The following is a 27,782-nucleotide window of genomic DNA, read 5'->3' on the forward strand; positions in this document are numbered from 1 at the left end:
ACGTGATAGAATTCAAATATGGGAGCCATCTTGGGTAAATTTGGTGATATGAAGGAAGAGATAAGGAAAAGAGCAGTACAGGATAGAAGAGTCATTGGGTTCCTTAATAGAATATGAAGGGTTAAGGCATATGTATAAAACTGAAGAGAGGACTAAGGGACAGCACAGTCTTCCCAACCCTGACCTTTGCACCGAAAACATGGAGATTGGATGAGTCAGGAGGTCAAGAATCCAGGCTATGGTAATGATCTATTTGTAAAGAGTATGTGGTGTGACTTGAAGGAAGGGAGAAAAAAAATGAGGGTGTGGATGATATTTGTTAAGGTAAGAAATGCAAAGGGAATGAATTGTGGATTGGTAGGGTGGGTGAAATATAATACTATGAGGTGCTTCGGGCACATGAAAAAATGCAAGACAGGAAGCTTACAGGAAGAGTATATGATGGTACAACTAAAGTGGTTGGTGTGACAGAAAGACCACCTGTGACATGGGGAAAAAGAGTGAAAGAGAACTGGAGGGAGAGAAAAGGAAAGGAATGCATGGAATGTTATATGCAAAGGAAGAATATAAGGAAAGGGATAAGCATAGACTCTTTTGGCATGGCCAAGCCCTTGATGGGAGTTCCCAGAGGGACTATGCATCAGAGATAAAGATGGATAGATGAGAGATCATAGATTTCAATTAATATATCAAAAGAATCCATTACCTATGTTTCTAAAAGCAAAAAGAGATCAAAAGCAAAGAGGAGTACATGGGAACACAGAGGAATAACAGATGACAGGCCACCTGGAGGTCCATGATGAGGGTTATTTGCTGGGGGATGCTAACAGTTCCTAAGTTACTAAACTTTGAAGACATGGGACGATAGAAAAGCAGATGGCATGAGCAAGGATTCAAAATACATCACATATTCTCTAAAACATATGGCTCAAAGTTCATAACTTAGAAAACATACACAAAAACATCTAAATTGAAGCTACGTCACCATCAAAGTATGAAAATATACCTCATGATGTATCCCCAAAATGGATGACACAGCAGTAATGATACCCTGTCGCTGATCTTGCAGTCTTCTGTTTTCTTCCTCAACCAACTTCAAGTGATGCTGTAGCTTCAGTATTTGCATTGCATGGCAAGATTCCACTTCTCTGATTTTCTTTTCATGCCTATAAGAAACATGCGCATATAAGAGATTTCTTTCCAATTGAATTTCTCATAAACATTAAACTTCCAGTTCCTCAGAACCACTTCCATTCAAGACAAACAATAATACAAATGATTTCTAGAAATCTAAATTTCATTTTATTTATTCATTATGCTTTGTCTCTGTCTCCCACGTTTGCGAGGAAGCGCAAGGAAACAGATGAAAGAATGGCCCAGCCCACCCACATACACATGTATATACATACACGTCCACACACGCATATATACATACCTATACAATTCAATGTATACATACATATACATTATCATTATTATTATTTTTTTGCTTTGACGCTGTCTCCCGCGTTTGCGAGGTATACATACACAGACATATACATATATATATACATGTACATAATTCATACTTGCTCCCTTTATTCATTCCCATCGCCACCGTGCCACACATGAAATGACACCACCCTCCCCCAACATGCATGCAAGGAAGCGCTAGGAAAAGACAACAAAGGCCACATTCATTCACACTCAGTCTGTAGCTGTCATGTATAATGCACCAAAACCACAGCTCCCTTTCAACATCCAGGCACAAAACTTTCCATGGTTTACCCCAGATGCTTCACATGCCCTGGTTCAATGCATTGACAGCATGTCAACCCCAGTATACCACATTGTTCCAATTCACTCTATTCCTTGCACACCTTTCACCATCCTGCATGTTCAGGCCCTGATCCCTCAACATCTTTTTTCACTCCATCCTTCCATCTCCAATTTGCTCTCCCATTTCTCGTTCCCTCCACCTCTGACACATATATCCTCTTGGTCAATCTTTCCCTACACATTCTCTCCGAGTGACCAAACCATTTCAACACACCCTCTTCTGCTCTCTCACCCAAACTCTTTTTAATATCACACATCTCTCTTACCCTTTCATTACTTACTTGATCAAACCACCTCACATCACATATTGTCCTCGAACATCTCATTTCCAACGCATCCACCCTCCTCCGCACAAGCCTATCTATAGCCCACGCCTCACAACCATGTAACATTGTTGGAACCACTATTCCTTCAAACATACCCATTTTTGCTTTCCAAGATAACGTTCTTGCCTTCCACACATTCTTCAAAACTCCCAGAACCTTCGCCCCCTCCCCCACCCTGTGACTCACTTCCACTTCCATGGTTCCAACTGCTGAACCTACAGGAGGGTGAAAGGCGCGCAAGGAACAAAGTGAATTGGAACAATGTGGCATACCGGGGTCGACTTGCTGTCAATGGATTGAACCAGGGCATGTGAAAGGTCTGGGATAAACTATGGAAGGTTTTGTGGGGCCTGGATGTGGAAAGGGAGCTGTGGTTTCAGTGCATTACACATGACAGCTGGAGAATGAGTGTGAACGAATGTGGCCTTTTGCCCTTTCCTAGCGCTATCTCACCGGGGGAGGGGGGATGCTATTTCATGTGTGGCAGGGTGGCGACAGGAATGAATAAAGGCAGCAAGTATGAATATGTACATGTGTATAAATGTGTATGTCTGTGTATGTATATATATGTATATGTTAAAATGTATATGTATGTATATGTGCGTGTGTGGGCGTGTATTTATATACATGTGTATGTGGGTGGGTTGGGCCATTCTTTCATCTGTTTCCTTGCGCTACCTCGCTAACGCGGGAGACAGCAACAAAGCAAAATAATAATAATAATAATAATCTCTTACCCTGTACTTACTCGATTAAAGCACCTCACACCATATACTGTCCTCCAACAATTCATTTCCAACACGTCTAACCTCCTTTACACAACCTTATCTATAACACACTCCTCACAACCTTATAGTATTGTTGGGACTACTATTCCTTCAAACATATCCATTTTTGCCCTCCTAGATAACATTCTCTCTTTCCACACATTCCTCAGCACTCCCAGAACCTTCACCCCCGTCCCCACCATATGACTTACTTCGCTTCCATGGTTCCATTCACTGCCATGTCCACTTACAGATATCTAAAACACTTTACTTTCTCCAATGTTTCTCCATTCAAACTTACATCCTAATTAATTGTCCCTCAACACAGCTGAACCTAGTAGCCTTGATTCTATTCACATTCACTCTTAAGTTTCTCATTTCACACACTCTTCCAAACTCAGCCATCAACTTCAGCAGTTTCTCACTCACATCTGCCACCAATGATGTATCATCAAGAAACAACTGACTCCCTCCCAATACAGTACATATAAATATTTACAAAAAGGTAAACATAATTACAGTCATACTGGTGTACCTGACCAAAGCATACTAAAATGGTTTGGGTATAGGTAGTAGAGAATAAATTAATAAAAGGATCTATGTTTTTTTTTTTTTTTTTTTTTTTTTTTTTTTCCAAAAGAAGGAACAGAGGGGGCCAGGTGAGGATATTCCAAAAAAGGCCCAGTCCTCTGTTCTTAACGCTACCTCGCTAACGCGGGAAATGGCGAATAGTTTGAAAAAAAAAAAAAAAAAAAAAAAATCTATGTTTGTAAAGAGAAGGTACTAAAGAGGAGGGGAAGACAGAAGGAAATGGAAGAGTGAAGTGAAGAAGGCTTTGGGATATCAAGATCTGAATATTCAAGAAGACAAGAGGCATGGATTGGGTAGAATATATTGAATCAATCTGATACATGCTGCCAGTGAGCTGAACCAGGGTACAAGAAGCTGTCAAGGTAAACTTTGCAGTAGTATGTGGGGCCTGGCTGTGAATGGGAGGCTCTGGTTTCAGGACATTACACATGACAGGTAGAGATCAGAAGTGTTTGAGTAAGGCCAATGTCAATCAGTTCCTGGTGTTGCAAGTAAACCAACAGCAATTCTTTTAATGTGATCACTACCACAGTCACTGTAATTATTACTATAACTGTAAATACTATGATTACCACAATGAAGAATGCTCAGGAAGTAAATTCTTAAAGTTTAACATCAAAATTGCCTTCAAGTATATGAAAAAGATGTCCAGAAAAGTACAAAATATACCAACCCAAACTAAAGCATGAAACATTTACCAGTTTGGTCACCAAACTTGAGGGAATATGATCTGCTAGAGAAGGTTAAGCTGCATGCAAGAAATATTGTATCCTATGTAGGGGAAATGAGCATCAGGCAAAGGTCAGCAGCCATAGAAATACCCATGCAGGAAGAGAGAAGTTAGTGTTGAACAGTTATTCAAAACAGAAAGTAATAGGTCAATAAGTAAACAAAGAGAAACCTCAATAAGAAAAAAGTTCCATGGAACCAAATACAGGTTAGTGGCAAAACATCTCACCCTTTTTGCAGGTTCAAGCAAGCATGGTGGTGGCTCTTCCTCTGTGCATCCAGCTGCTCTTCTAAGGTCTTATTCATGTTCAACTCCAGTTTACTCAGCTGCTCCTGCAATAATAATATTTAAGTTGAAAAAAATCTCCACGCATTTCTTAAACTTTGGTAAATATCTATGGAATACAATGACCTTTCATACAATGCTGATTATTACACCATAGTTTAAAGAACTAATATCTGTTAAATATGTTACATATCATTAACCCATTTACAGCTGATGTGCCATATACGAAAGAGGCCACCTCCAGCAACTGACTGCAACTGGAGTATTTAAAGATCCCAAAAGCAGTAAACAGCAGAATACTACTGGCATCTCAGGCAATGTTTCAACATCCTTCTTCCTATATACATCATTCCAATTCATTCTCGCCCATGCACAACTTTCATCCTCCTGCACATTCAAACCCAAGTCACTTAAAATTCTTTTCACTCCATTTTCCATTTCCAATTTGGTCTTCTCCTTGTCCCCTCCATTTCTAACACATATATCCTCTTTGTTAAATGCTCACTCACTTTCCCCATATATTCAAACCATTTCAGCTCACCCTCTTCAGCTCACTCAACCACACTTTTTTGTACCATTCCTCTCTTCTACCCTTTCATCACTTAATCAAACCACCTTATACCACAAATTTTCTCCAAAATGGACTCAATTTACAATTCTGTTAATGTTAGGTTCATAAGTAACTGTTACACAGTCTTTGTCTATCTAGGCTTTGTAACTAATAGCTTAACATTCACTTGTTTGTAATCAACCATCTCTACATACTTGTTCATCAGGAGTTCTCCATCTCCACTTTTATTAATGTAAACACCCTTCATTATGCTTGATCTCAAACTTTTCACTCCACTGCAAACAAAAATCATAAAAAGAATGACACAATCCATTAGAAAAATCTCAAGCAGTTCACTCCACTGCAAACAAAAATCATAAAAAGAATGACAAAATCCATCAGAAAAAGAATTAGTATGTTTACCTGCAAAGACTGGGATTTCTTTCCAACTAAATCCTCAACCTGGGCCTGGTAATGCTGGTGAAGTTCAGTTCTAGTGGCTATCACTTGGGCAGAGAGGTTTTTCACATGGTCTTCTAGTAGTACCTATAAATGTCGGTCACTTAACAAGCACAAATCAAACAAACTTATTCTTGTTAAACTAGAATCTGAATCCACACTTGGTATTCAAAATAAATTTCAATATAGGTATATAAAGAATGATTAGATGTACAACAAGCAGTGTTTGTGAACCTAGATTATATATGTTGTATAACACTACTCTAAAATGTGTATTTTAACAAAAACATCAAAAATTTACATTAACAAAACAAAACCTCCTCTGAACGCCGGGTGTTACTCATTTATGACACTAAAGTTTGAATTAAGCAGAATACTGCATCATGAGCACCCATAAATTGCCCATATACTCCCTGGAAACTACTGGCATTGAAACTTAATGAACAGTGAAGAAGCCAACAAACTAAGACTACTAAACTACTGGCTGAAAATACAAGTGGTAAAAAATCAACCTTTTCCTTTAAAAGTTTTTCTTTCATCTCTTCTTCTTCCACCACTTTTTCTAATAGTACTTTATGTTGTTCCCGAAGCATCCGAAGGTCATCCTCCAAGAGAGCTTTTGTTTGAAACAGCTTATCATGGGCTTCTTCTAATCCCTTGGCCTTGTTTTTATAAATCTTTAGCTCCTGTTGCACTTGTGGGAGTTTTACCTGTCAAATATCAATATATTAAGCTGTATATCTCTAGGCACCACAAAAACCCCACCATGACACTCTGAAGCTCTCAAAAGAAAGAGAAGTCTTCTGTATGAAATTTTCAAATGCTCAGTGAAGAGAAAAAATCAGGATTCAAATGAATGAAAAAAGGCCTATCCCTGACAGATCCATTACTACATGTCAGCAGAAATTCTTGTTTAATACTAGGTGTTACTGGTATGCCTCCTTCTGCAGAAAAAACATAATCATCAGCAAGACAGCACAATTTCTTTCGATCAAGAATTACACTAATAACATCTAATCAAAGCTAACAAAGCATGGAATGTTACAGCAATGTTAACCATAAATATTATCCTTACAAATGAGTAACATTAAATATCTACCTAAAGCAGTAGCCAGTTCTGCCATTTACTCTCAGCTTTCTTCTTTCACACACTTTACTAAACTCAGTCACCAACTTCTGCAGTTTGTCACCCAAATCAGCCATCTTTCCTGCCACTACCTCACTGGAGGAGTGGGGGTGGGGAGGGATGCTATGTCATGTGTGGCAGGGTGGTGACAGGAATGGCTGAAGGCGGCAAGTGTGGGTGTGTACATGTGTATATGTCTATGGATATGTACGTATATGTTTAAATGCGTATGTATGTATATGTGCCTGTGTGGGCATTTATGTATATACATGTTTATGCAGGAGAGTTGGGCCATTCCTTGTCTGTTTACTAGCGCTACCTCACTGACGCGGGAGACGGTGATTAAGTATGATAGAAAAAAATTAAGTTTTTCAGATGCTCAAGTTTGTAATCAAGTAAATTTGAATCTTCTTCTGGTTCAGTCTACCCACAATTTCCATAAATAGTTGCTTCTACTGTGTAATTTATGTGTCCTAACCCCTATGATCTAGACCTGTAGCACAATTCTATCTATTGGTTCATGTAGTTTCTTTAAGGAGAACTATGATTACTATGATTACTATGACACCTCCTCCTTTCCTCACATTGTCTCTTTGTTTTCTGCTCTTCCTATAACTCTTCAGTCTTTAAGAGTCAGGTCCCTAAATAACTAAGAAGCTTAAAGTGATCCCTACATTTCTTGATTCTCAGACTCACCTTGCCTTTCATCTGATAAGGAATGAACGAAGCATGTTTTTGCCTATGCCATGTCAACCACTTAAAAAATCATGTATCTTTACCTCCTCTGCCAGTCAACCACTTAAAAGAATCATGTATCTTTACCTCCTCAAGTTCCTGCAAAGATTTCTGCATCTCCTGTAGACAGTGATTCAATCGCAAGTTCTCACGTGTTATTTCTGCTGCTTGCTTCTTACTTGCAGAGCACTGATCTTGAATCTCCTTTATGGTAACCTGCCAAATACAATAAAGTTTGATGAGAGACTTTTCCAAGCTTTTTATAAGAGTTTAAAAGATCACAGCAATGATGCATCCATGAGTCCTGTAAAGATTCTATGTTAGACATGAGAGTAAACATGCTAGGCAACGGCAAAGCTTAAAACCAAACTTCATACAGCAGTAAACAAAGTTCCATTCATTTGGTATGAAGTCAAAATTTAATAAATGCCATACATGAGAAAGGCCTCCTCCTTCTAAGGTGACGTCTAAATCAATTGTAGAGCTTCTTGAGCTGTCAGCTCAAGATGTTACTCCTTGAGAGGCTCATTTATATCATAAACAGATGATACTGTAGCCCTTACCAGGAACATGCTGAAAAAATCAACCAAGTCTTGAACTTTTCCTCTGCTGCAACACATACATTCAAAGCTTCCTCCAAACTAATTTAAATTTCAATGGGAAGATGGCTTCCCATGCAGTGCTGATGTATTTGACCTGAGAATGTTGCAGTCTTTCTTAAAGGCATTCTCATGAGACTTACATCTTTATCCCTTGTGATTACCAACATCTTCCTTGGTACTTGATTAGCACACTAGCTATATAATGTATGCAATAAAACTTAGGTTAGGAGTCGGGTATAGCAAGATACAAGTTATCATTACTCCTTTCCCAGTTTCATGGGGTGGATCAAGTACAAACATCCTATGAACTCGCACATTCTCAATATATACCCAATGTGTATAAAAAGAAATGGGTTTCCACACTTATAAAAGAGCTTCACTTTCCCCTTTCTATAGGTAGTACTTTGGATTTTACTCCTGAGAGTTGGCTCCTTGTGTGCCCCCACCATTAGCTAAACCAAGATATATCCAAGAGAACCTGTCATCCTCAAGGATCGAACTATAAAGAAAAAATGTCATTTACATAAACCCCATCAACTATTCTTTATATTTCACTTTCACCACAAGTCTGTATTACTGAACAGCGCTCCAAAACTACATACGTTGAATGGTGGTCATATGTTTATTAACATGATCAAAAAATGTAACAATAAAGCACTTACCTTCAACTTCTCATAATCCTTTGCCGTGAGCTTCAATTTTGTCATCTCTTTCTTCATGGAATTACATTTTTCTTTTAAAAATTCTTTCTCCTGAAAGATATCTTAGTGTCATCAATGTATATACCCTCAAAAAGCTTTCAGATCTAATAGGCTGGGCTCCTGAACCACAACTTTTAAGATTCAACTAATGAGAGTACTGGTTACCTTAAAATGCTTGTTACATTATACAATATGAAATACCAATAAAATTCAAGAAAATCTACAACTAAAGAAAGATTCTTCTCAACAAAAGCATTATCTGGCAACAATTTCCTGCCTCACAAATACTAATCACATTAGTAATATCATTTTTGGGAAGGGCCTACCTCCATCAATTGATTGCATCGGGCAGAAAGTCTCATGATCTCTTTCTGCATTATTTCCTGAGCTCCTACCCACTCCTTCTGAATCACACTAAGATGGGTGTCTGCTTCCATAAGTCGCACTTCTCTCTTTTCATACAGACTTTGCCGGATGAAGGCTTCATCACTTACTTTCCTTAGCATTGACTTTGCTGTTTGAAGTTCATCCTCTAAATGCTGAAAGAAAAGCTAATCAACAGTTGGCAATACAATATCAAGCATTCAAAATTTCCATAACACATTCTATTAACATATCTTAGTATCATTTACACATTTCCATTAATAGTAGTTATGTACTTGAAGTATTCATTATAAATGCATCACATTTACATGAGCAACTTCAATATCTACATCCCATCTGTACATATAATCCCTTTCATACCTTTCATCAGAAGATTAATCTTCTCCACATCTACTCCAATTCATCTTATTCATACAAAATTTTAGTCAAACAACATTTAACTAAAAATGTTTTGACCTAAAAGCAGCAATAATTACACTACACTTAATTTCATCTATGCCAATTGCAGAAATTTAAGGTGGGTAAGCAGCTGATGGACTTTGTCCATAAAGTATTAATGAATCTAGGAGATGGTCACAGTAAATTATTCCATCAACAACCTACCACCTTTAAACAACAAATCAATATCTATTACATTTAGCAGATTTGAGTGAAAAACTGCATAAGTTGGTGACTGAGTCTGGTAGTGTGTAAAAGGAGGAAGTTGAAAGTAAATGTGAATAAAAGCAATTTTATTACATTTAGCAGGGCAGAGAGATAGGTTGGAGTGGAAGTTTGAAGGGAGAAAATTTGGAGGAACTGAAGTGTTTCAGGTGCATGGACATGGCAGCAAATAGAATCATGGAAGCAAAGAGTGAGTCATACGGTGGGTGATGGTACAAAGGTTCTGGAAGCACTGAGAAACATGTGGATGGAAGGGTCATCTGAGAGAAAAAATGGGTATGTTTGCAGGTATAATAATCCCAATGATGTTGTATGGATGTGAGGCACTGGCTATTATAGATAAGGAAGTGCAGAGGAGGGAGAACATGTTGGAATAAAATGTCTGAGGACAATATGTGGTATGAGGTTGTTTGATCGGGTATGGGAGAGGTATAGTAACAAGAAGAGTGTGGATGAGAGAGCTGAAGAAGGGGTGCTGTAATGGTTTGGATATATAAAAAGAATGTGTGAGGAAAGACTGACAAAGAGGATATATGAGTCAAAAGTTAATGGCAAAGGAGAAGGGGGTACCAAATTGGAGATGGAAGGATGGAGTAAAAAATATCTTGAGTGGTTGGAGCAGGATGGTGAAAGACTTTCAAAGGACTGAGTGAATTGGAGTGATGTAGGGCATGTAAAGCAGCTGGGGGAACCATGGAAAAAGGTCTGCAGGGCCTGGTTGTGGATTGGGGGCTGCGCTTTTAGTGCACTGGACATGGCAGCTAGAGAATGGATGTAAGCAAATGTAGCATTTCTTCATCTGGCATTACCTCACTAACACAGGAAATGGCAGACATATAAAGAAGAAAGAAAAAGATTTAGCACATAATCCTTTCACCCTTTCAGGACAGCAGTTTTCAAGAAGTCAACTCCCACAAGACAATGGATTTGTAATGATATTTGAAATTAAAAAAGTATACGCCATTTAAACATCTAAAAATCTACACAGAGAGCCATTCAAACATTAGCATGCCACTAAAGCCTCTAAACCTATGCATGCCACCACTAGTTAATTAGAGTGTGTACCCAAAGACCTCAATGTGTGATTCTCCCCTTTAACTTCATTCATCGTGCTTGAAGACTGAGTCTTCCTCAAATATAATCACAATCATTTTTCGTGGATTCCTAATAATGTAAATATGAGATTTGGCTGTTTTCATTATCAAAATCATATACAATCTCATCTGTTAGTAAGAGAGAAGCAAATGTGGGAAGAGAATAAACTGTATTCCCACCTCAGTTATCTCTGAGGAACTGAGTCTTGTTAACATTTCTGCATGCAAGTTAGGTTGGGGTGACATCTGGCATATATACATGCCTCTAGCTAGAAGAGGAAGCTTGAAATCCTTCAAACACAGGTGGGTAAAGCAAGCCCACGACTGTTGCAAGAATCGGCCAAGCCTATTTCCCAATATGTTGAGTGAATTGTCCTGAAAAGGATGATTATCTGCTTACCACTGAAATTCAAACTGAACATTGGGTTCAGGAAGTATACCTGTGAGGTTATATTAAAAATCAGCATTTTGAGGGATGAGATGCATGAGACATCCTGCTGTGAATGAAAGGTATAAGAACTACATATCAAGAGGATATATGTGTCGGAGGTGGAGGGAACGAGGAGAAGAGGGAGACCAAATTGGAGGTGGAAAGATGGAGTGAAAAAGATTTTGTGTGATCGGGGCCTGAACATGCAGGAGGGTGAAAGGAGGGCAAGGAATAGAGTGAATTGGAGCGATGTGGTATACCGGGGTTGACGTGCTGTCAGTGGATTGAATCAAGGCGTGTGAAGCGTCTGGGGTAAACCATGGAAAGCTGTGTTAGGTATGTATATTTGCGTGTGTGGACGTATGTATATACATGTGTATGGGGGTGGGTTGGGCCATTTCTTTCGTCTGTTTCCTTGCGCTACCTCGCAAACGCGGGAGACAGCGACAAAGCAAAAAAAAAAAAAAAAATCAAGTAAGTACTTCACAACACTAACAACCTCCCACACTATTCCACAGTGTTTCATGGAAGAGCTACATATAGAAGTCTCACTTGTTTACAGTCCTAATGCTAAGCCCTATCTACAATTATCTCCATTTCAAACTTTATCTAAGGTGGCATCACAACATTCATAAAAGCAGAGTAATCATCTGTCCATGAAACACCACAAAATCCATGTGGTTTCCAACCTAAATATGAAGGAGACATAATCTGGATGAACTGGTCAGATTTTTTCAATTCTTTTTTGCCTTCATTTCTCAAAAAAAATATCTCTCTTAGTGCCATCATCATAAAGAAATATCCAAAACTGCATTGTGCTGATGTGCAAAATAGTGAGACTATTGCATATCAAAGCAACTTCAGCATTTGGACGGAGGAGCAGCATCAACAACAGATGCCTGTTAGCATACTGTACCCTTCATTATTGAGAAAGCCAGGTTTATTTGAAAAGTTAAAAGATTCTGGAGAGAGTCCACCAATGGAGCCTTTTCTTCACACCTGTTTTACTGTTGTAATATTCTACAAAAGTTTCTCTAAACATCTGGAAAGATTTTATACCTTGTTTGTCCATAAAAAATTTTTCCAATCTACTGTCTGAGAATGCTACCCAAATCTATAACACTGCCATAAATTTATGGGGAAATCCATTAGGCTGAGATCACTTTGATTAAATTGCATATTCTAGTTATGCATCAGCAATGACAATCAAACATTTCCTGCACATACAACAGAACCTCTGAAATTCAAGATGCTTGCTGAGACTTAACAGCTGCCAGTTTTCAGCAACATAGACCAATTGCATTGCCTAGCCTTGCTAGTTCCTATCAAAGCTGGTAGCTGGAATTCTGGAAAACACAGCAAGGGTATATACATATCAAAATAATGTAATTATGTGGAAAGTCTTACAAAAGCAACAATGCCCAAAATATGACGGTGCAAGAAAGAGATTGAGGAAACTGGGACAACACAAAACTGAATCAACCATAACAAAAACTACTGCCTTTGGCAGCTTAATTCTAGAGATAATACAGTTATTTTCAAAAACGCCAGTCTCTAGGGAACTAGTTTCTGGAATGCCATATTTGAGAAGCTTTCCTGTGGTTCAAGAATTAAAGGAACTATAATAACTTAAACATATAATATAGTTTCATGCTTTTGCAATATATTTGGCTTCATTCTGATCTTTTTCATCAAACTTTCCTTCATATAGTACAAAATGCTTTTGACAAATATTACACAATTTCTTGTTGAAAATCTAAATTTCTATCATCTATTTCTGTAATTGATAGTTTTAAAGGTACATATAAAATTTATGATTATGTGAAGTTTGTAATAAAAAAGGTCATATTATGACAATTTTTCTTAAGATGAATAGGTAACTTTTGGAGAACATCCTTCATAATTTGTGATATTGTGAAAGAGCTAAGTACACAGAATACCTTAACCTACCTTACCTTCCTGCTCCAGGATCCCCATCCATGGGACTCCCAAAGAACTTAGAAAGACAGCTATGTCAATCTGGCAACCACAGGTCAAGAACTATGCTGCTGTCATTTGTGTGCATATGTGAGATGGGCACAGGACAATTGAGTAAGTGTTCAGTTTTTTGCATGAAAGTTGCATCTTGGACATTTGGACATGGGCTGGGGAGAAGAGTTTTGTGATTTTATATGCTGATGTTTGCAAAGGAGAGCTGAGTAGCACAAAGACAAAGATATGAAAGGGTAACTTGTACATGCCTAAGGAGACAAAGATGTGAAAGAGTAACTGTACGTGCCTGAGGAGTGTAGTCTAAAATGGAGTGAAGTTTAATATTAGGCTGGGTAATGTCTCTCTGATCATTATGGCATGAGTATGTTTTGTCAATAATAGATATAGGTAAACACATAAGAAAGTAGTCAGTAGGACATTTGGTAGGAGCTTCTGAAAACACCATAGTAGAGTTGCCCTCTGCCAGTAGCCTGCTTAGGATGGGGCACTACAGGCTAAGAAATGACACCAGAGTTCACCAGTTATGAAGACTCTTGTCATAGCCACCCCCTTGAAAGAGTTCCTAAAGGGTACAGGCATCAAATATACAGACAGGTAGATCAATAGATGTTTGCTGGGAAAGAGGGACTTTATATGTACCTGAAGAGTAAAGTAGGGTAAACTTTAGATACAAAGTGAATTGAATGAAAGAAGTCTTGTGCTGTTTCAAAAAATGGTTATGAGCATACTCGTACTGAAGAGATTGTACCGGAAGTATTCTTGTTTCAATGTGCAGGTCTTAAATATTTGTGGTTGTAAGGTAGCCAGTGACTGTCCTACGTGTTCTGTCTTGGGTAATTTGTAGCTTTACCACATCTTTTGACAGGCTGCATGAACAGACAATGAAGCACTGTGTAGAGAGGAAAGGAGGAATTGTGCATAAAGGATAATAAGGTATTCTTTCTCTTCTCCAAATCTTACACTAGTAAGTGTTCTAAGGGCATTTAGTTTGTTTATAGCCTTTGTGCTGATAATGTGTTGTCATGAATTTGAAGAATATGACTAAATATTTTATTTCTCTATCTAAATTAAACAAGGCACAGTCAAATGCAACATAATAATTGCAAAGGAGTAATGCTTTATAAAGAAGTTATATCATCAAAGTAGATTCAAAACAAAGAGTAGTCTGTGGGACTTAGCTGTGGATGGTAGGCACTGGTTCTGATACACAAAATACAAGAGCTTGAGAGCAAATGTATGCAACAAGCCTGTTGTTCATTTGTTCCTAATGTTACCTTGCTACAGTGGAAGAGGCAATTAGGTATAGAAAGAATATTCATATCTATATTCAAATTGTAGTGAAAAAATCCACACCTTCTTTTCCACTTGATGAACCTGAAGTATATTCAAAAGCTGATGAATGAATGCAAGAGAACTCCTGTTGTCAGTTGGAGGTCTGGTACCCACTTCCTCCCAGCCCAAAAGTCTCCATCGCAAACCTGATAGTTGCCTGCAATCAAACATTTATTTCTAGACATGTATCGTTATCACATTACTTTGAATTTTAAACAATATTGATTCATATCTCTACAAATGCTGCTTTACAATATTCCTTATCACACTACTTTGAAATTCTAAACAATATCAACTCAATTTTCTACAAATGCTGCACTACCTTCTTTCACCTTTTCTTCTTTTTTTTTTATACATATTCACCATTTCCCGCATTAGCGAGGTAGCGTTAAGAACATATGACTGAGCCTTAGAAGGAATATCCTCACTTGGTCCCCTTCACTGTTCCTTCTCTTGGAAAAATTAAAACGGGAGGGGAGGATTTCCAGCCCCCCACTCTCTCCCCTTTTAGTTGCCTTCTAGACATGCAGGGAATACGTGGGAAGTATTCTTTCTCCCCATCCCCTTTTCTGATATCACTTAAATTCTCAGACACAGTTCAAAAAGCATTACAATCAAGACCAGAAAAACTTTTATCACACATACACACAACATCCTGTAAGTACTGGTCAAAGTAAAAAAAAAAATATTTTCCGGATAACAGTTAATCTCAAATAGATATTTTTCATATAATGTTGATACAGGTATCCAATACCATATAGTTTCCCACTATGCAGTTTTTCATATAAATCTACAACCAAGCTCCAGAAACCATGTTAGTGGTTTTCTATGACCATTTCATATGGCCTGGTTCAGCCTACAGACATTACATTGCCCCAGTGCAATGTCTCATGCATACCTCTCATCTTCCTTAATATTCAGGCCATGGTACATCTTAGCCTCTTTCACCCTATCCTTCTGTCTCCTTCTTAGTGTACCCCCTCCCTCTTTTTTTGTTTCACTTCCAACACAAAGATCTAGCTAGTCAGTAATTTTTCTTTGCTCATCTTCTATGTATGCCCAAATCATCTCAGGACATCCTGGTCATCTCTCACAATCAAAGTGCTTACTAACACAACTTGCTCGTACACTGTCATTCTACACACAACCAACCTGCCTCATACCACATGCTGTCCTCAGGTATTTCATATCCAAAATATCCACCCTTTTTCTTTCTTCTACATTCCATAACAAAGACTTGCATCCAAACAACATCACTGGGACTTAAGATATACCCACTAATGCCCTATTAGTCAATGATATCTCCAACATACTCCTCCATGCGCCTGGAATCTTAGTCCAAGTCTACCATCCTGGCTCCATCTCCAGCAATTTTCATTTTTATTTTATCCTTATACTTAGAAAAAATAAAATGTACCTGTACTCTGTTTCTTCAACTTTACCTGTATCTGAGCATAACTGTTAAGGATATTAATTCTTTTTTTATCCCTGGGATAGGGGAGAAAGAATACTTCCTACATATTCCCTGCGTGTCGTAGAAGGTGACTAAAAGGGGAGAGAGCGGGTGGCTGGAAATCCTCCCCTCTTTTTTTTTTTTTAATTTTCCAAAAGAAGGGACAGAGAAGGGGGCCAGGTGAGGATGTTCCCTCAAAGGCCCAGTCCTCTGTTTTTTAAGTTAACGCTACCTCGCTAACGCGGGAAATGGCGAATAGTTTGAAAGAAAAAGAATTCTTTTTTTTAGAGTAATTACCATGGTAGTGGCAGAAGACATGCCATAATTATGGCCATCTGAGATGAAAACAGTATGACAAAAAGAACAAAGAAAATAATTAATGTGGATGATATAGTCCACCGAAGTTCCTACAAGTAAACACCATATAACAAAAAAATCAACTTACTTCAAAATCTTGTGAGACTGTGCTGAACATGGCAGGGACTCAATGTGGTTCTCACAATATTGCTGCTGGCTTGTGAGTTTATCAACTTTGGACAGGTCACTGGAGACTAAGTCTTCATCTGGTACTTGATTAAACTTAACATGTCTTTCTGAACTCTTCTCATCAACTGATTCTTCTTGAATATTTGAGATAGCTACTTTTTCTGGTATACTGGAAACAAGCAAAGAATTATTCATTTGCTCTGCATCTTTTATAAAGTTGTTTCGCCCATTCTGAATACCACGATCTGTTCGAGGTCTTACAGACTCCTGTGGTCCAGTACTAAATCCACTTGTTAAAAGTCTCTGACTAGGAATGTCACTTGCTGAAGTGTTAAAATTCTGCACACAGAATGAGTCACAAGTTAATGGCAAATCTGAAGCTTCAGAAACTGCAGCTCCTATTTCTAAAGTATCTACATTTGTTTTAAATTTCCTGCCAAGGCTTGGACCTGGGTCTCTATTTGGTGGCACAAAAGAATGTGAGTATTTCTGAGCACTAAAAATACAAGATGGACTATCAATTGTGGAGTCTTGATTAATCTTTTCATCTAAAGACTTAAGTAAGTCATTTAGTAAGTGATGATCACTTAAAAGGTTACAATTTTCTTGTAACGCAAACCTAACATCATCAAGAGAAAGATTTGGCATAACAGGGACCTCATCATACTTGTGAAGAGGCACTGTTGAATATAACACATCAGATACCAACTTCCTGTTGGCATCATCAGCATAACTATTTGAATCTGTCATGTTAGTCAAAAACTTATCAGTATGTATATTTTCTACAGCACCATTTTCTGTACCTGATTTGCCATTGTTGTACCTCTTATCGGTGACAGCACACTGAGTAGTAAACTCACTGAAACACAATTCAGCATTAGCTGCAGAATCAGGTTTCTCTCTTTCTGTGTTGCACTGTAAATTCTTTTTCAATCCATGATACGTGTGTGAACCAAGGACTGCATCTTCATTTTCAATTTCAGAATCTGTTATGTCTGATGTAATGCTTATCTCAGCTAGTTTGTTTCCTGATGGCAAAGACATCACTCCACTGCTCTGTGATAACTCCAGTGGATGGCCAGCTGAAACACAATCCTCACCATCATAAGTTTCTTCACCATCCATTGTCAGTGTATGTAATGATGACTCAGGGATAAATGACCATCCTAAATGTTAACATCTGCAGTGTAGGTCAAACTTCCAGGAAGTATCTGAAAAAAGTACAGTAAATATTTACATTAATCACGATCTGCAAGCAACACAGCATAAAGGAAAATACAACATGAACTTTCTTTTTTCAGAAAATATACTTTCCAATGTTAATTTGTTGTGATAAAGTGGTTCCTGTAGAAACAAGCATTTCTAGTGGAAACATATTTGGTTCAGAGGGTGGCATTATGCATGAGCCCATAAAAATTGAATGTTACTTAACCCAGACTGCCAGTATGCAGAAGTGATATGCAGAGATAACAGCTTTCCAAAAAATACTGAGAATTTGCCCCCTCTCACAACTGGTACTGATAACCCTACTTTTGGGAGTTTGTTTTCTTGCCGGTTCTGAACAGATGTTTAACTCAACTAGTGTACGAGCCAATGCCGCAATCCCTCACAAAAGAGATGCAAAACCTTTGTCTTTGGTGCTGCAAAACCAGAAGCTTACCAAAAATTCATTGTTTGCCCACCTCCCAAAATCCTTTGATGTACAGTCTCAATGCCTGTATGGTACAAGCAAAATGACCTCATCCACCTGGGTTTATGTGACTGGTGACCAATCAGCTGAGGGTGGTTAGACAGCACTCACATCTGCTCAATTTTGAAACACTCAGCAAGTCATTCTACATCGAGATTTCTCTTTGAAACAAATGGTAAAACCTACTGCAATGGAGAAACATGAGCCTATAAGCTGTGATGGGCAGCTAAATCTCTTGAAAAATAAACATCAAATACAGTTACACTTCCACTGAACAAATGAAAATACAGATTTTTTAACACACACACATGCACATATGTACAGTGACCTCATCTTCACATATACTCGCCTGGATATTGAAAATATCACATGTGATACACCAATCACAAAAAGTGATCATGCAATGCTTAAGTCTGATAATGTGGTGGTCCAGGATATTAAAAGGAACATTCTCTGGGACAGATCAACAAATACAGAGCAAGAAGACATGTATTGAACCAAAGACCGGGGGACCTTCAAACAAAGGTACACTGGGAATTAAATGAAGCTGTAGAAAGAATAATATGTACAGTTAGAAATGCAAGAATCAGGGAAATTCGGTGCCAGGTTGATAACAGGTTTAGAAAAGCACAGAGCATACAGGATCAGTGACTGTTAGCTATAAGGGATATTGTAGAAAATATCAGAGACACAGAGGTTGACAAATTAACACTGAAGGATATAGCTGAGAAGTTTGTGGGACCAAAATTAGATTGAGATTAGTAAAGCAGAATATTAACAGACATAAATCACTACTTATCTTTAAAATGGAAGATCATACATCAGACACAGAGGAAAGGGGTGTGAAAGAAGGAATGCTCATTAAAAGATTACTGGATGCTATTGAAATGTAATCTTTGTGATAAAAAAGAACTGGTGGTTATAATCACAGCATGCAAGGACAAACACTTATGGTTACTGTACATTTAATTTGTGGAGCCCTTAAGCCAGAGGGTATTTAGACAGGATATGAAACTTAAAAACACAGTGGAATTCACTGGAGTCTTCATCAGACATACGAGAAAAGGGACAAAGCAAAAGGCATAAACGAGACACACCAAATGAGGTAAAAGGACAAAGAAGCCCTGCCAGTACAGCACAGAGGTAAAGAATGTTAAGTGATGGAATTGTAGTAAATGGCAGAGCTGGAATTTAGACATTTTATTAGAGGAAATGCATACCACATTGTTGGAACAGCTGAAACGTAGCTTACTAAAGAGCTAAAATATCATGTTTGACCTAAATAGTGTATAAGCCAAACTCCCAAGGGAGTATATCACAGCAATGAGGGAAACAAGACAGAGGAGGAGGATGGACCCTCTCAATAAGATAACCAGAAATTTCAAGCTATAATGGAAGATAGCCAATTTAGATAAAACATTACAGATAGAGTAGCTGTAGAAAAAGTGCACTGTGGTATTGAGATCATATAATCCTACAAGAGTTTTAACAATCCACAACACATCTACATTACAGTATTAATGCACCTAATAAGAAATAACTACATTACTGAAGGGCAGCATGGGATTATACCAGGCATAAGCACAATAATGCATATACAAGTATACTACATAAACACATGAAACACTGATACAAAGTATGATAATGGATGCTGTCTTTCTTAACTTTGCAGATGCATGTAAAAGGATTAGCTATACAATTCTGAGAAAGTTGCAAAACATAAATTAGTCATGAAGGTTATGAAGATTAGGGAAAACATGGAATCAATCATTATAAAAATAGGTGATACACACGTAAATAATCCACAATACCTATAAAAAACCTCACCTAACATGCCCTAGGATGTAAGATTTGTCATAATTTTCTATATTCTAGTGATAATATACCAGACACATACATCCTTACTCAAATGTTTCGAGCTATAATTCCTACTATAGTAACATTCCAGTCTAAAGGAACTACTATGTCTTTTTGAAAACAGACATAAGTGGCATCGCTGGATTCCATAAAACTAGCACAGTAAATCACAGAGCTGTTGATTACAGAGGGAGCCTGGCTCTCATGAGGGCCAGGTGGGACAACAAGCTCAAGCCCTTAGGCCCAGTGCTTAGGTCCCTCGCCACCAGTGGGCAGCCCATTAGCAAGGGCCCACACCTCCTAAGTTGTAGGGAGGTTTAATCTCAAACAACAACTCCTAATTACATATGTTAACCTTAAATAGTACATGATTAACTTCCCCACAAAGTGGGCAGGGCTTGAAGTACAGGAAAATTGTAAAACAAAAACATGAAGCACATCATATATAATCAAAGCTAATATTTTTTTTTTTTTTTTTTATATACTTTGTCGCTGTCTCCCGCGTTTGCGAGGTAGTGCAAGGAAACAGACGAAAGGAATGGCCCAACCCCCCCCACACACATGCATATACACACGTCCACACACGCAAATACACCTACCTACACAGCTTTCCATGGTTTACCCCAGACGCTTCACATGCCTTGATTCAATCCACTGACAGCACGTCAACCCCGGTATACCACATCGCTCCAATTCACTCTATTCCTTGCCCTCCTTTCACCCTCCTGCATGTTCAGGCCCCGATCACACAAAATCTTTTTCACTCCATCTTTCCACCTCCAATTTGGTCTCCCTCTTCTCTTTGCTCCCTCCACCTCCGACACATATATCCTCTTGGTCAATCTTTAATATATGCTAGGATAAAAGGTCTAGTTTAGATCCACATCACTATTATCTCCGGATACCGAGTGATTTCGTTCTGCAGCACTGATGTAGAAATTAGAGAATACATTAACAGTTGTAAGGCTCGATTTAGACCATTATATTTTGTTAGACATTTTCAAAAAACATGGTACTAAATAAGTTATGTAAATCAACTTTTTGAAGTCGTGTAATGTAAATTTACATCAAATGCTTGTAAGATATCAACAGAACATGTAAAAACCTCACCTAGAAGCCAATATGTAAAATAAAAATATACCATTATAACATTCTGCTAATGGGGATCTCATGGCCTCTCATTCTATAATGTCTGTTGTCATTTGGTATCATCTGCTTAAGCCTCATTCATATGTGAAACATATTTCAAATAAAACATTAAAATTTAAGATAAATCTCAAATGCTGAATAGGATGTGAAGTATTAATCAGTTCAGCTTACCTTTTACTGGTAGTACCTACTTTTACATTAACTAAACATTTAGTTGGCCTGATATACACAATCAAGTATGCCTAAACAGTAAAAGCCAAAGAGATGGGGATGGGGGAATACACTCGTGATTGGTTAATCTGATTGGGTTTGGTTACATTAAATAATGTTCGGTTCTGTATCAACTTCCACAACACAGCAAGAAGTATAGACACATCATCGGGATGAGATTGTGATGCTATCATAAGATATGTATAGAAAATAATCAAATCGCTAATATGAACATAATTTAATTGATTGACATAACCCTCACTACTATCACCTCATTTAAAAAAGTTTAATGATCTATAATGTTTTAAAATCATGCTCTGCAACTTATAATATTCTATGCACACAACAGAATCACTTAATATCAAAACCTAACAACAAACTTTAACCGACATTTTAGCCCCCTAATTAGATGAGGTTTACTGAAGTCGATATTTGTGAATGAAGTGTAGATAAATATGAGGGAATAAAGCGACTGGTATCTAATATAACTTGTGTTTTACGTTAAATCTAGTTACTTAATTTGATACACATTTGTCCATTTTGTGAAGAACTTAAATCATGTGGGAGTTGAAGTAATTAAAGGTACCATACTTTAATGTAAGAGATCTAATGTAACTAAAATATAGTGGCTCCCTTCAAAAGGTTTGATTGAACAGTTACTTGCAAATATCTGCTGCTTCAACGGCAGAAATCTTTGGCAGCTCTACTGGACTGACTAATTATCCAAAAATTATCTGCCAATTCACACAGATCCCTCCCACAGAAATTTGACTCTACTGTTAAGCTTAGTTGTTTACATAATTTGTGATATTTATTCAAATTGGACGGTGAAGGGACTGTCCATTACTGCTCCATAGCAACGTCAACAAGAATAATACTTCTGTGTCATACCCTATATGCCATTTAAGTCCTTACCTGTAGTTCCATGACAAATCAATGGTCATTTAAAAAGCTCACGGCATTCGTATGCTATTGCACGAGCATCAACTATTTGTTTACATTAGGCTTTCAAATGACCTGTTTCAGGTTCGTGTAGTAATGTCTGAACAGATGCTTTTCTGATCAAATGATCATTAACCAAAAGCTAATTTAACGTTAGTTATTTCAATTCTTTAGATAAGTAGTCTGTTTTCATCAAATACCAGTGAAGCAAAACACCTAAATCATTTATGAGTACCATACAACCTGGGCGTCGTATATCGGTGTTAAATACTAGACTAGTTCGATTTTATTTTTCAGACGTTCACTTTGTACTTCATCGGTATTATATATCATCTAATCTTTAACTTAAGCTTACCAAGCGTAATACTGAAGTTATTGGAGACGACTCAACCTCTCAGCGGGAGATTTGAAATGTTTGTTCTTACACAAGTGTGAAGACTACTGTTTACTTTAGGTCATTCGTCTCTACCATTCCTTAACATCATTTCTAGATTTAGCATTACAAATACTCCTTTAGCACTAATGTACTCGACTACTGTTTGATTTAGGTCATTCGTCTCGACCATTCTTCATTATTTGTAGCTTTTATCATTAATATACTTAACTCAACCAAGGCCTGTCGTTTTAAAAAAGATGAAAATTAAAAATTTTCATTTGGTTTCTCCAGCATGTTATGCTCAGAATTATCATGATAGTACCTTGGATTCAGAGTATCTCTTCAACTGATCTAAACAAATGTTCCAATTTAGGTATTACATCAGCCATATATATTCGAGATATTGCATTTCACCAAGAGAAATGGGGATTAAACCAAACAACCATTAGAAAAGACATATTTAATAAAATTCTCATATACAAGAGATCTCCTTCCCTCAATGAGGGTATCTTCAGGTACAATAATATCTTAACATACTATACATTACTCCAACGGAGTCGAAATAGATTTCACCTTAAGATGACATTATAACTCAAGTTCACAGCACACATTCACTTATTTCTTGGAAGACTTCTTCGCTGGGGCCTTTTTGGTTGCCTTTTTCGCTACGGGCTTCTTACTAGATTTCTTAGTTGAGGCTTTCTTGGCGACCTTCTTGGCAGCGGGCTTCTTGGTGACTTTCTTGGTAGCAGCGGCTTTCTTGGCAATTTTCTTGGCAGCAGGTTTCTTTGTAGTTTTCTTTGTAGCAGGTTTCTTTGTGGTTTTCTTGGCAGCAGGCTTCTTGCCAGCAGCCTTAACAGTTTCAGGCTTCACGATTTTGAAGGATCCAGAGGCGCCACAGCCTTTCACTTGCTTGAGGATACCAGACTGTACACAGCGTCTGAGAGCAAGCTTACACTGTGTGTTAACGACTTTCTCGTCAACCTTGTAAGTGGAAATGATGTACTTCAAGATGGCTTGGCGGGAGGAGCCACCCCGTTCCTTCAAGGCAGTGATTGCGTCGGTGATCATTGAAGAATATTTGGGATGCGATGTAACCTTCTTTGTGGTCTTCTTGCCTCTCTTCTTTGCAGGGGCTGCTGGTGCTACTGCGGCGTCGGCCATCTCGTAAAAGTGCTTGATAAGTGCTTACAGTGTAATATTCTATATTACAATATTCGTCGTCAGAAAGCGAATGATGTTCCCACACGTTGTCAGCGAGCTATATCTGCCAGATGCGGACGCAAAAGTAGCACCTCCATTCTCGCGCCCGTTTTCGGTGAGTTTCAGGGTCTGCGCAAAGGCATCTGTGTTTGTTACAATTACTTTGTTAATTGTTTTACCACCATAGTTTTCCTTAAAATTTCTCCTACAGTTGCTTATATATAGAAGACTGATTGGGATTTTTTTCTGTGTCCTCAAAACAAATGTGCGATCATGTTTGTTGAAATTATTTTGTTATTCCTTCGAGCAGCACCTGTCAAATACACCACCTATCATTACTAAAAATGGAATATTATCACTAATTCACCATCACAGATTGTTTCTTAAATGTTGTATAGAAGATTAATAATTCTTCTTTAAAATAAGATGAGTCATAGTAGCATATACCTATGAACTCTGCAGTACTAGACGATCAAACTGAATGGAACTAACACAAACTCCTGGCTCATCGCCATGTCGACATCACCTCCAAAACGCAGTAATATTTTGCTCCATAATTCATTGCAGAAAATTAGTTGAATATCTATGAATAGATATATGCGTAATGCATGTGTATCTACGCTTATATTGAATATAAATGTCCACTGAAAACGAGAGAATAGCAGGTTTTTTCTACAAATAAATCTTGTCCCTATAGTGAGCAGGGTCTGAGTCACAGATACGTGTGTCGGCAGAGAGCCATTAGAGGTGTTGGACTAAGTTACTAAATAAAGTGCCCTTTGATTGTCATTTCATATATTTTTTTGCAATTCGAACTAGAGGAATTACTGAATTACGTTACTATATCAACTTCGAACATCTGAATTTATGTTATACTTATAAAGCAACCAAGTTTCTGCGTCTCCCCCTTGTAAGCTCTCTTGATCATAGGATGAACCGCACTGAGAGTTTTTCTTAGCCATTTCTCTTCAGTTTCTATTCAATGGCATAACTTTTAAGAGCTTTATCTATATTAAGATATCTATAAAAAATCATTTTAGTATTTGATGTATAAAGAAATTTTTAGCAAGCAAACAGAAGGGAGAATTAGAGCCATTATTTCGAGAAGGAGCTTGTGACGTAGAGGCCAAGTTCCCATGGCACGGGAGGGCGAGATCTGAGTACAGATGATATTCTTACCCTTGATATTGAAAAGGTAATTTATCAAATGAATGAAATATGATAATAGGAAGATAAATGAATACCAAATTCTCTGTTTAGTTAAAATTGCATGGAACAATTCATAGTGTAAGAGCTTAATGAAGGATTATCCCAGCCGGTAGACCTAAGATAGATTGAAGGACTCACCTACATTGTAACAATGGGCTAATAGAATGGAAAAAAAAAATTCTTTACATATAATTTCATGTGGGACATACAATATATATTTACACAGTATGAATCATTGCACTTTTCTTTAAGGATGATCTGCGTTTCCAGACAGTGCCACCTGTATAGGCCTAATGAGAGTCGCAGAAGAAAGGGTCCACACATCCTCCTGCAAAACCATACTCATCATTTACAACCATCAGAAAACACACAATAGCTTTGGAAAATATATATTATAGTTTTTTTCAGAATAGATAGGAAATATGCTTTACCATTCTTGAGAAATGTAAAACTGAGAGGGAGGACTGGCGAGGCTTAATACACTAGGCAGGGAGGGCAAGATAATTCGGTCATAAAAACACTGGCTCGACGTATTGCTTGTGCTGAGGATTCTAAATCTCGCAGACTGTTTTAATCATCGATAATCATTAACAGTTAATTCTTTTTTTCTGCATTCCACCAGACGTGCAGCGGTAAATGTGGTCAACAGATAAGTTTGCATGAAAAATTCAGACTAATTGTGCAATATGAAGAGGCTTTACCCTACTTAAGCCTGATGTTAGCAACAAATGCATTACATATCACCATTATCAATTATTTGTAAAAATTTATCAAACTGAGGGCTCTTAGTGTTTATGATTATATATATATATATATATATATATATATATATATATATATATATATATATATATATTTCTTTTGTCTGTTTCCTTGCGCTACCTCGCAAACGTGGGAGACAGCGACAAAGCAAAATATATATATATATATATATATATATATATATATATATATTTTTTATAAAAAAATAATATATATATATATATATATATATGTATATATATATATATATATATATATATATATATATATATATATATATATATATATATATATATATATATATATATATATATATATATATATATATGAATACAGAGAGAGAGAGAGAGAGAGAGAGAGAGAGAGAGAGAGAGAGAGAGAGAGAGAGAGTCACTGCGGCGAGCGTAATCTAGTATATGCAGTAAACGAAGAAAATGAATCACGATCAGTTCCCTTGTGTACTTTCGTGTAATGTACACATCGTCGGGGGAGATACAAGAATGAGATAGACGTAGAACAGTCAGTTAATATACAAAGAAGAGACGTAGCTAAGACGCCATCTCATTCTTTGTCTACCCTGACGATGTGATCATTACACGAAAGTGCACTTGGGAACTTATCATGTTTCATTATCCTCGTGGTATCATATATATATATATATATATATATATATATATATATATATATATATATATATATATATATATATATATATATATATATATTGGAATTGCTGTCATTTACCATCGTCCATAGAACATTCTTAAGACAGAGAAAAAGAAAAAGAACGTGTGACTTACTGAAAATATTGCAGGGGTAAGATAAGTGGCAGAAGTCTGAGCCCCACCTCGACTTCGCTACGCAGGTAGGAGGGAATGGCCACGGATTAAATCAATCAATAGCTGTACCAGAGGAGAGCTAAACTTACAGACGACCGCCGCTTTAGGTTCCTGTGGCCTAGATGTGGATGTGTTTGTCTGAGCCACGACAAAATAGCTTGGTGGATGATGAAGACTATGCCTATGGATTTGACAAGCTTTTTAATAGCAATAATTTCATGCTTTCGGTATCATCTAGTGTATTTTATCGTTGTTCATGATATTTCTGGAAGTGAAGCAGAATCTGAAAATAAGATCTAAAGATACGTTATAAAATGTATGCTTTTGCATGTGACTGTGATGGAAGAGTGAAGAGTGTTTATCTAACCATACCATAGCACTAATATGTGATTGACGCTAAATACTTCATGGGACTTATTTTTCGGTGGATGGATGGCTGTGGACTCCCCTGAAGGTTAGTGAATGGTTTGGATATCTTAGATGGGATAACAAAATAAAGCTTTTCCCGTTGTTTATTATGCTTTAGAATGAGACAGTCAGCAGTTCCCGCCGAGTGATAACTGCACTTCCTTTCTCTTCCTATGGAAGCATACGGCTGTGTAGTGCCGGTCATCAGGACTGAAAGGTTGAGTAGTAGGATTTCCTGAAGGCATTGGACTTTATATCAATTTCAAGAACAGGATAATTTTCCTTTTGTTACATTGTCATATTGATTTCATTGCAAGAGATACACATACATTCAATCAAATTGTTTTTATTATCGGCATGTTATACAAAAGTTATTCGGAATGTTTTACATTATATATTATATATGACTCACTCGTACGTAGAGAGAGAGAGAGAGAGAGAAACTAAAACGAAAATTCAAACCATACTTTATGATTATCAATATTGTAACGTAATTAACTGAAAATACTATTAATTGTAAATTACTGTATGAAATTTTGATTGCTGCAAATAAGGAATTTTCTTCTCATTTCGTACATAATAAATACGAGAAAGTTTATCCACATGTGGGTCA

General features: G+C 37.3%; 2 protein-coding genes across 5 annotated transcripts in view; both read right to left on the minus strand.

Moving 5' to 3' along the window:
* LOC139754014 (uncharacterized) overlaps positions 1 to 23,054 on the minus strand; it is a 39,691-nt gene extending 16,637 nt beyond the window's left edge. Inside the window, exons 1-11 of one of the 4 annotated variants that reach the window (XM_071670981.1) lie at positions 22,728 to 23,054; positions 16,484 to 17,735; positions 14,607 to 14,742; positions 11,012 to 11,206; positions 9,017 to 9,229; positions 8,652 to 8,741; positions 7,475 to 7,603; positions 6,039 to 6,236; positions 5,491 to 5,613; positions 4,461 to 4,564; positions 1,007 to 1,166 (exon numbers count right to left, since the gene is read on the minus strand). In XM_071670981.1, coding sequence (XP_071527082.1) covers positions 1,007 to 1,166; positions 4,461 to 4,564; positions 5,491 to 5,613; positions 6,039 to 6,236; positions 7,475 to 7,603; positions 8,652 to 8,741; positions 9,017 to 9,229; positions 11,012 to 11,206; positions 14,607 to 14,742; positions 16,484 to 17,649 — 2,514 coding nt within the window. In that variant the 5' untranslated portion in view covers positions 17,650 to 17,735; positions 22,728 to 23,054. Of the gene's footprint in view, positions 1 to 1,006; positions 1,167 to 4,460; positions 4,565 to 5,490; positions 5,614 to 6,038; positions 6,237 to 7,474; positions 7,604 to 8,651; positions 8,742 to 9,016; positions 9,230 to 11,011; positions 11,207 to 14,606; positions 14,743 to 16,483; positions 17,736 to 22,345; positions 22,636 to 22,727 lie in introns of those variants that run through there. The other 3 variants (XM_071670982.1, XM_071670980.1, XM_071670983.1) reach the window with 3 other exon arrangements.
* A 139-nt stretch (positions 23,055 to 23,193) lies between these two features.
* On the minus strand, positions 23,194 to 23,989 carry LOC139754015 (histone H1.0-A-like). The gene has a single exon (XM_071670984.1). The coding sequence runs from the start codon at positions 23,910 to 23,912 to the stop codon at positions 23,364 to 23,366; it is 549 nt and encodes a 182-aa protein (XP_071527085.1). The 5' UTR covers positions 23,913 to 23,989; the 3' UTR covers positions 23,194 to 23,363.
* Between the last annotated feature and the right edge of the window lie 3,793 nt (positions 23,990 to 27,782).

This window comes from Panulirus ornatus, chromosome 16 (genome assembly GCF_036320965.1).
Source record: "Panulirus ornatus isolate Po-2019 chromosome 16, ASM3632096v1, whole genome shotgun sequence".
NCBI lineage: Eukaryota > Metazoa > Arthropoda > Malacostraca > Decapoda > Palinuridae > Panulirus > Panulirus ornatus.

Bases quoted from the DNA above. Each gene is read 5' to 3' on its own strand.
- LOC139754015 (XM_071670984.1), bottom strand. From the start codon at position 23,912: ATGGCCGACGCCGCAGTAGCACCAGCAGCCCCTGCAAAGAAGAGAGGC.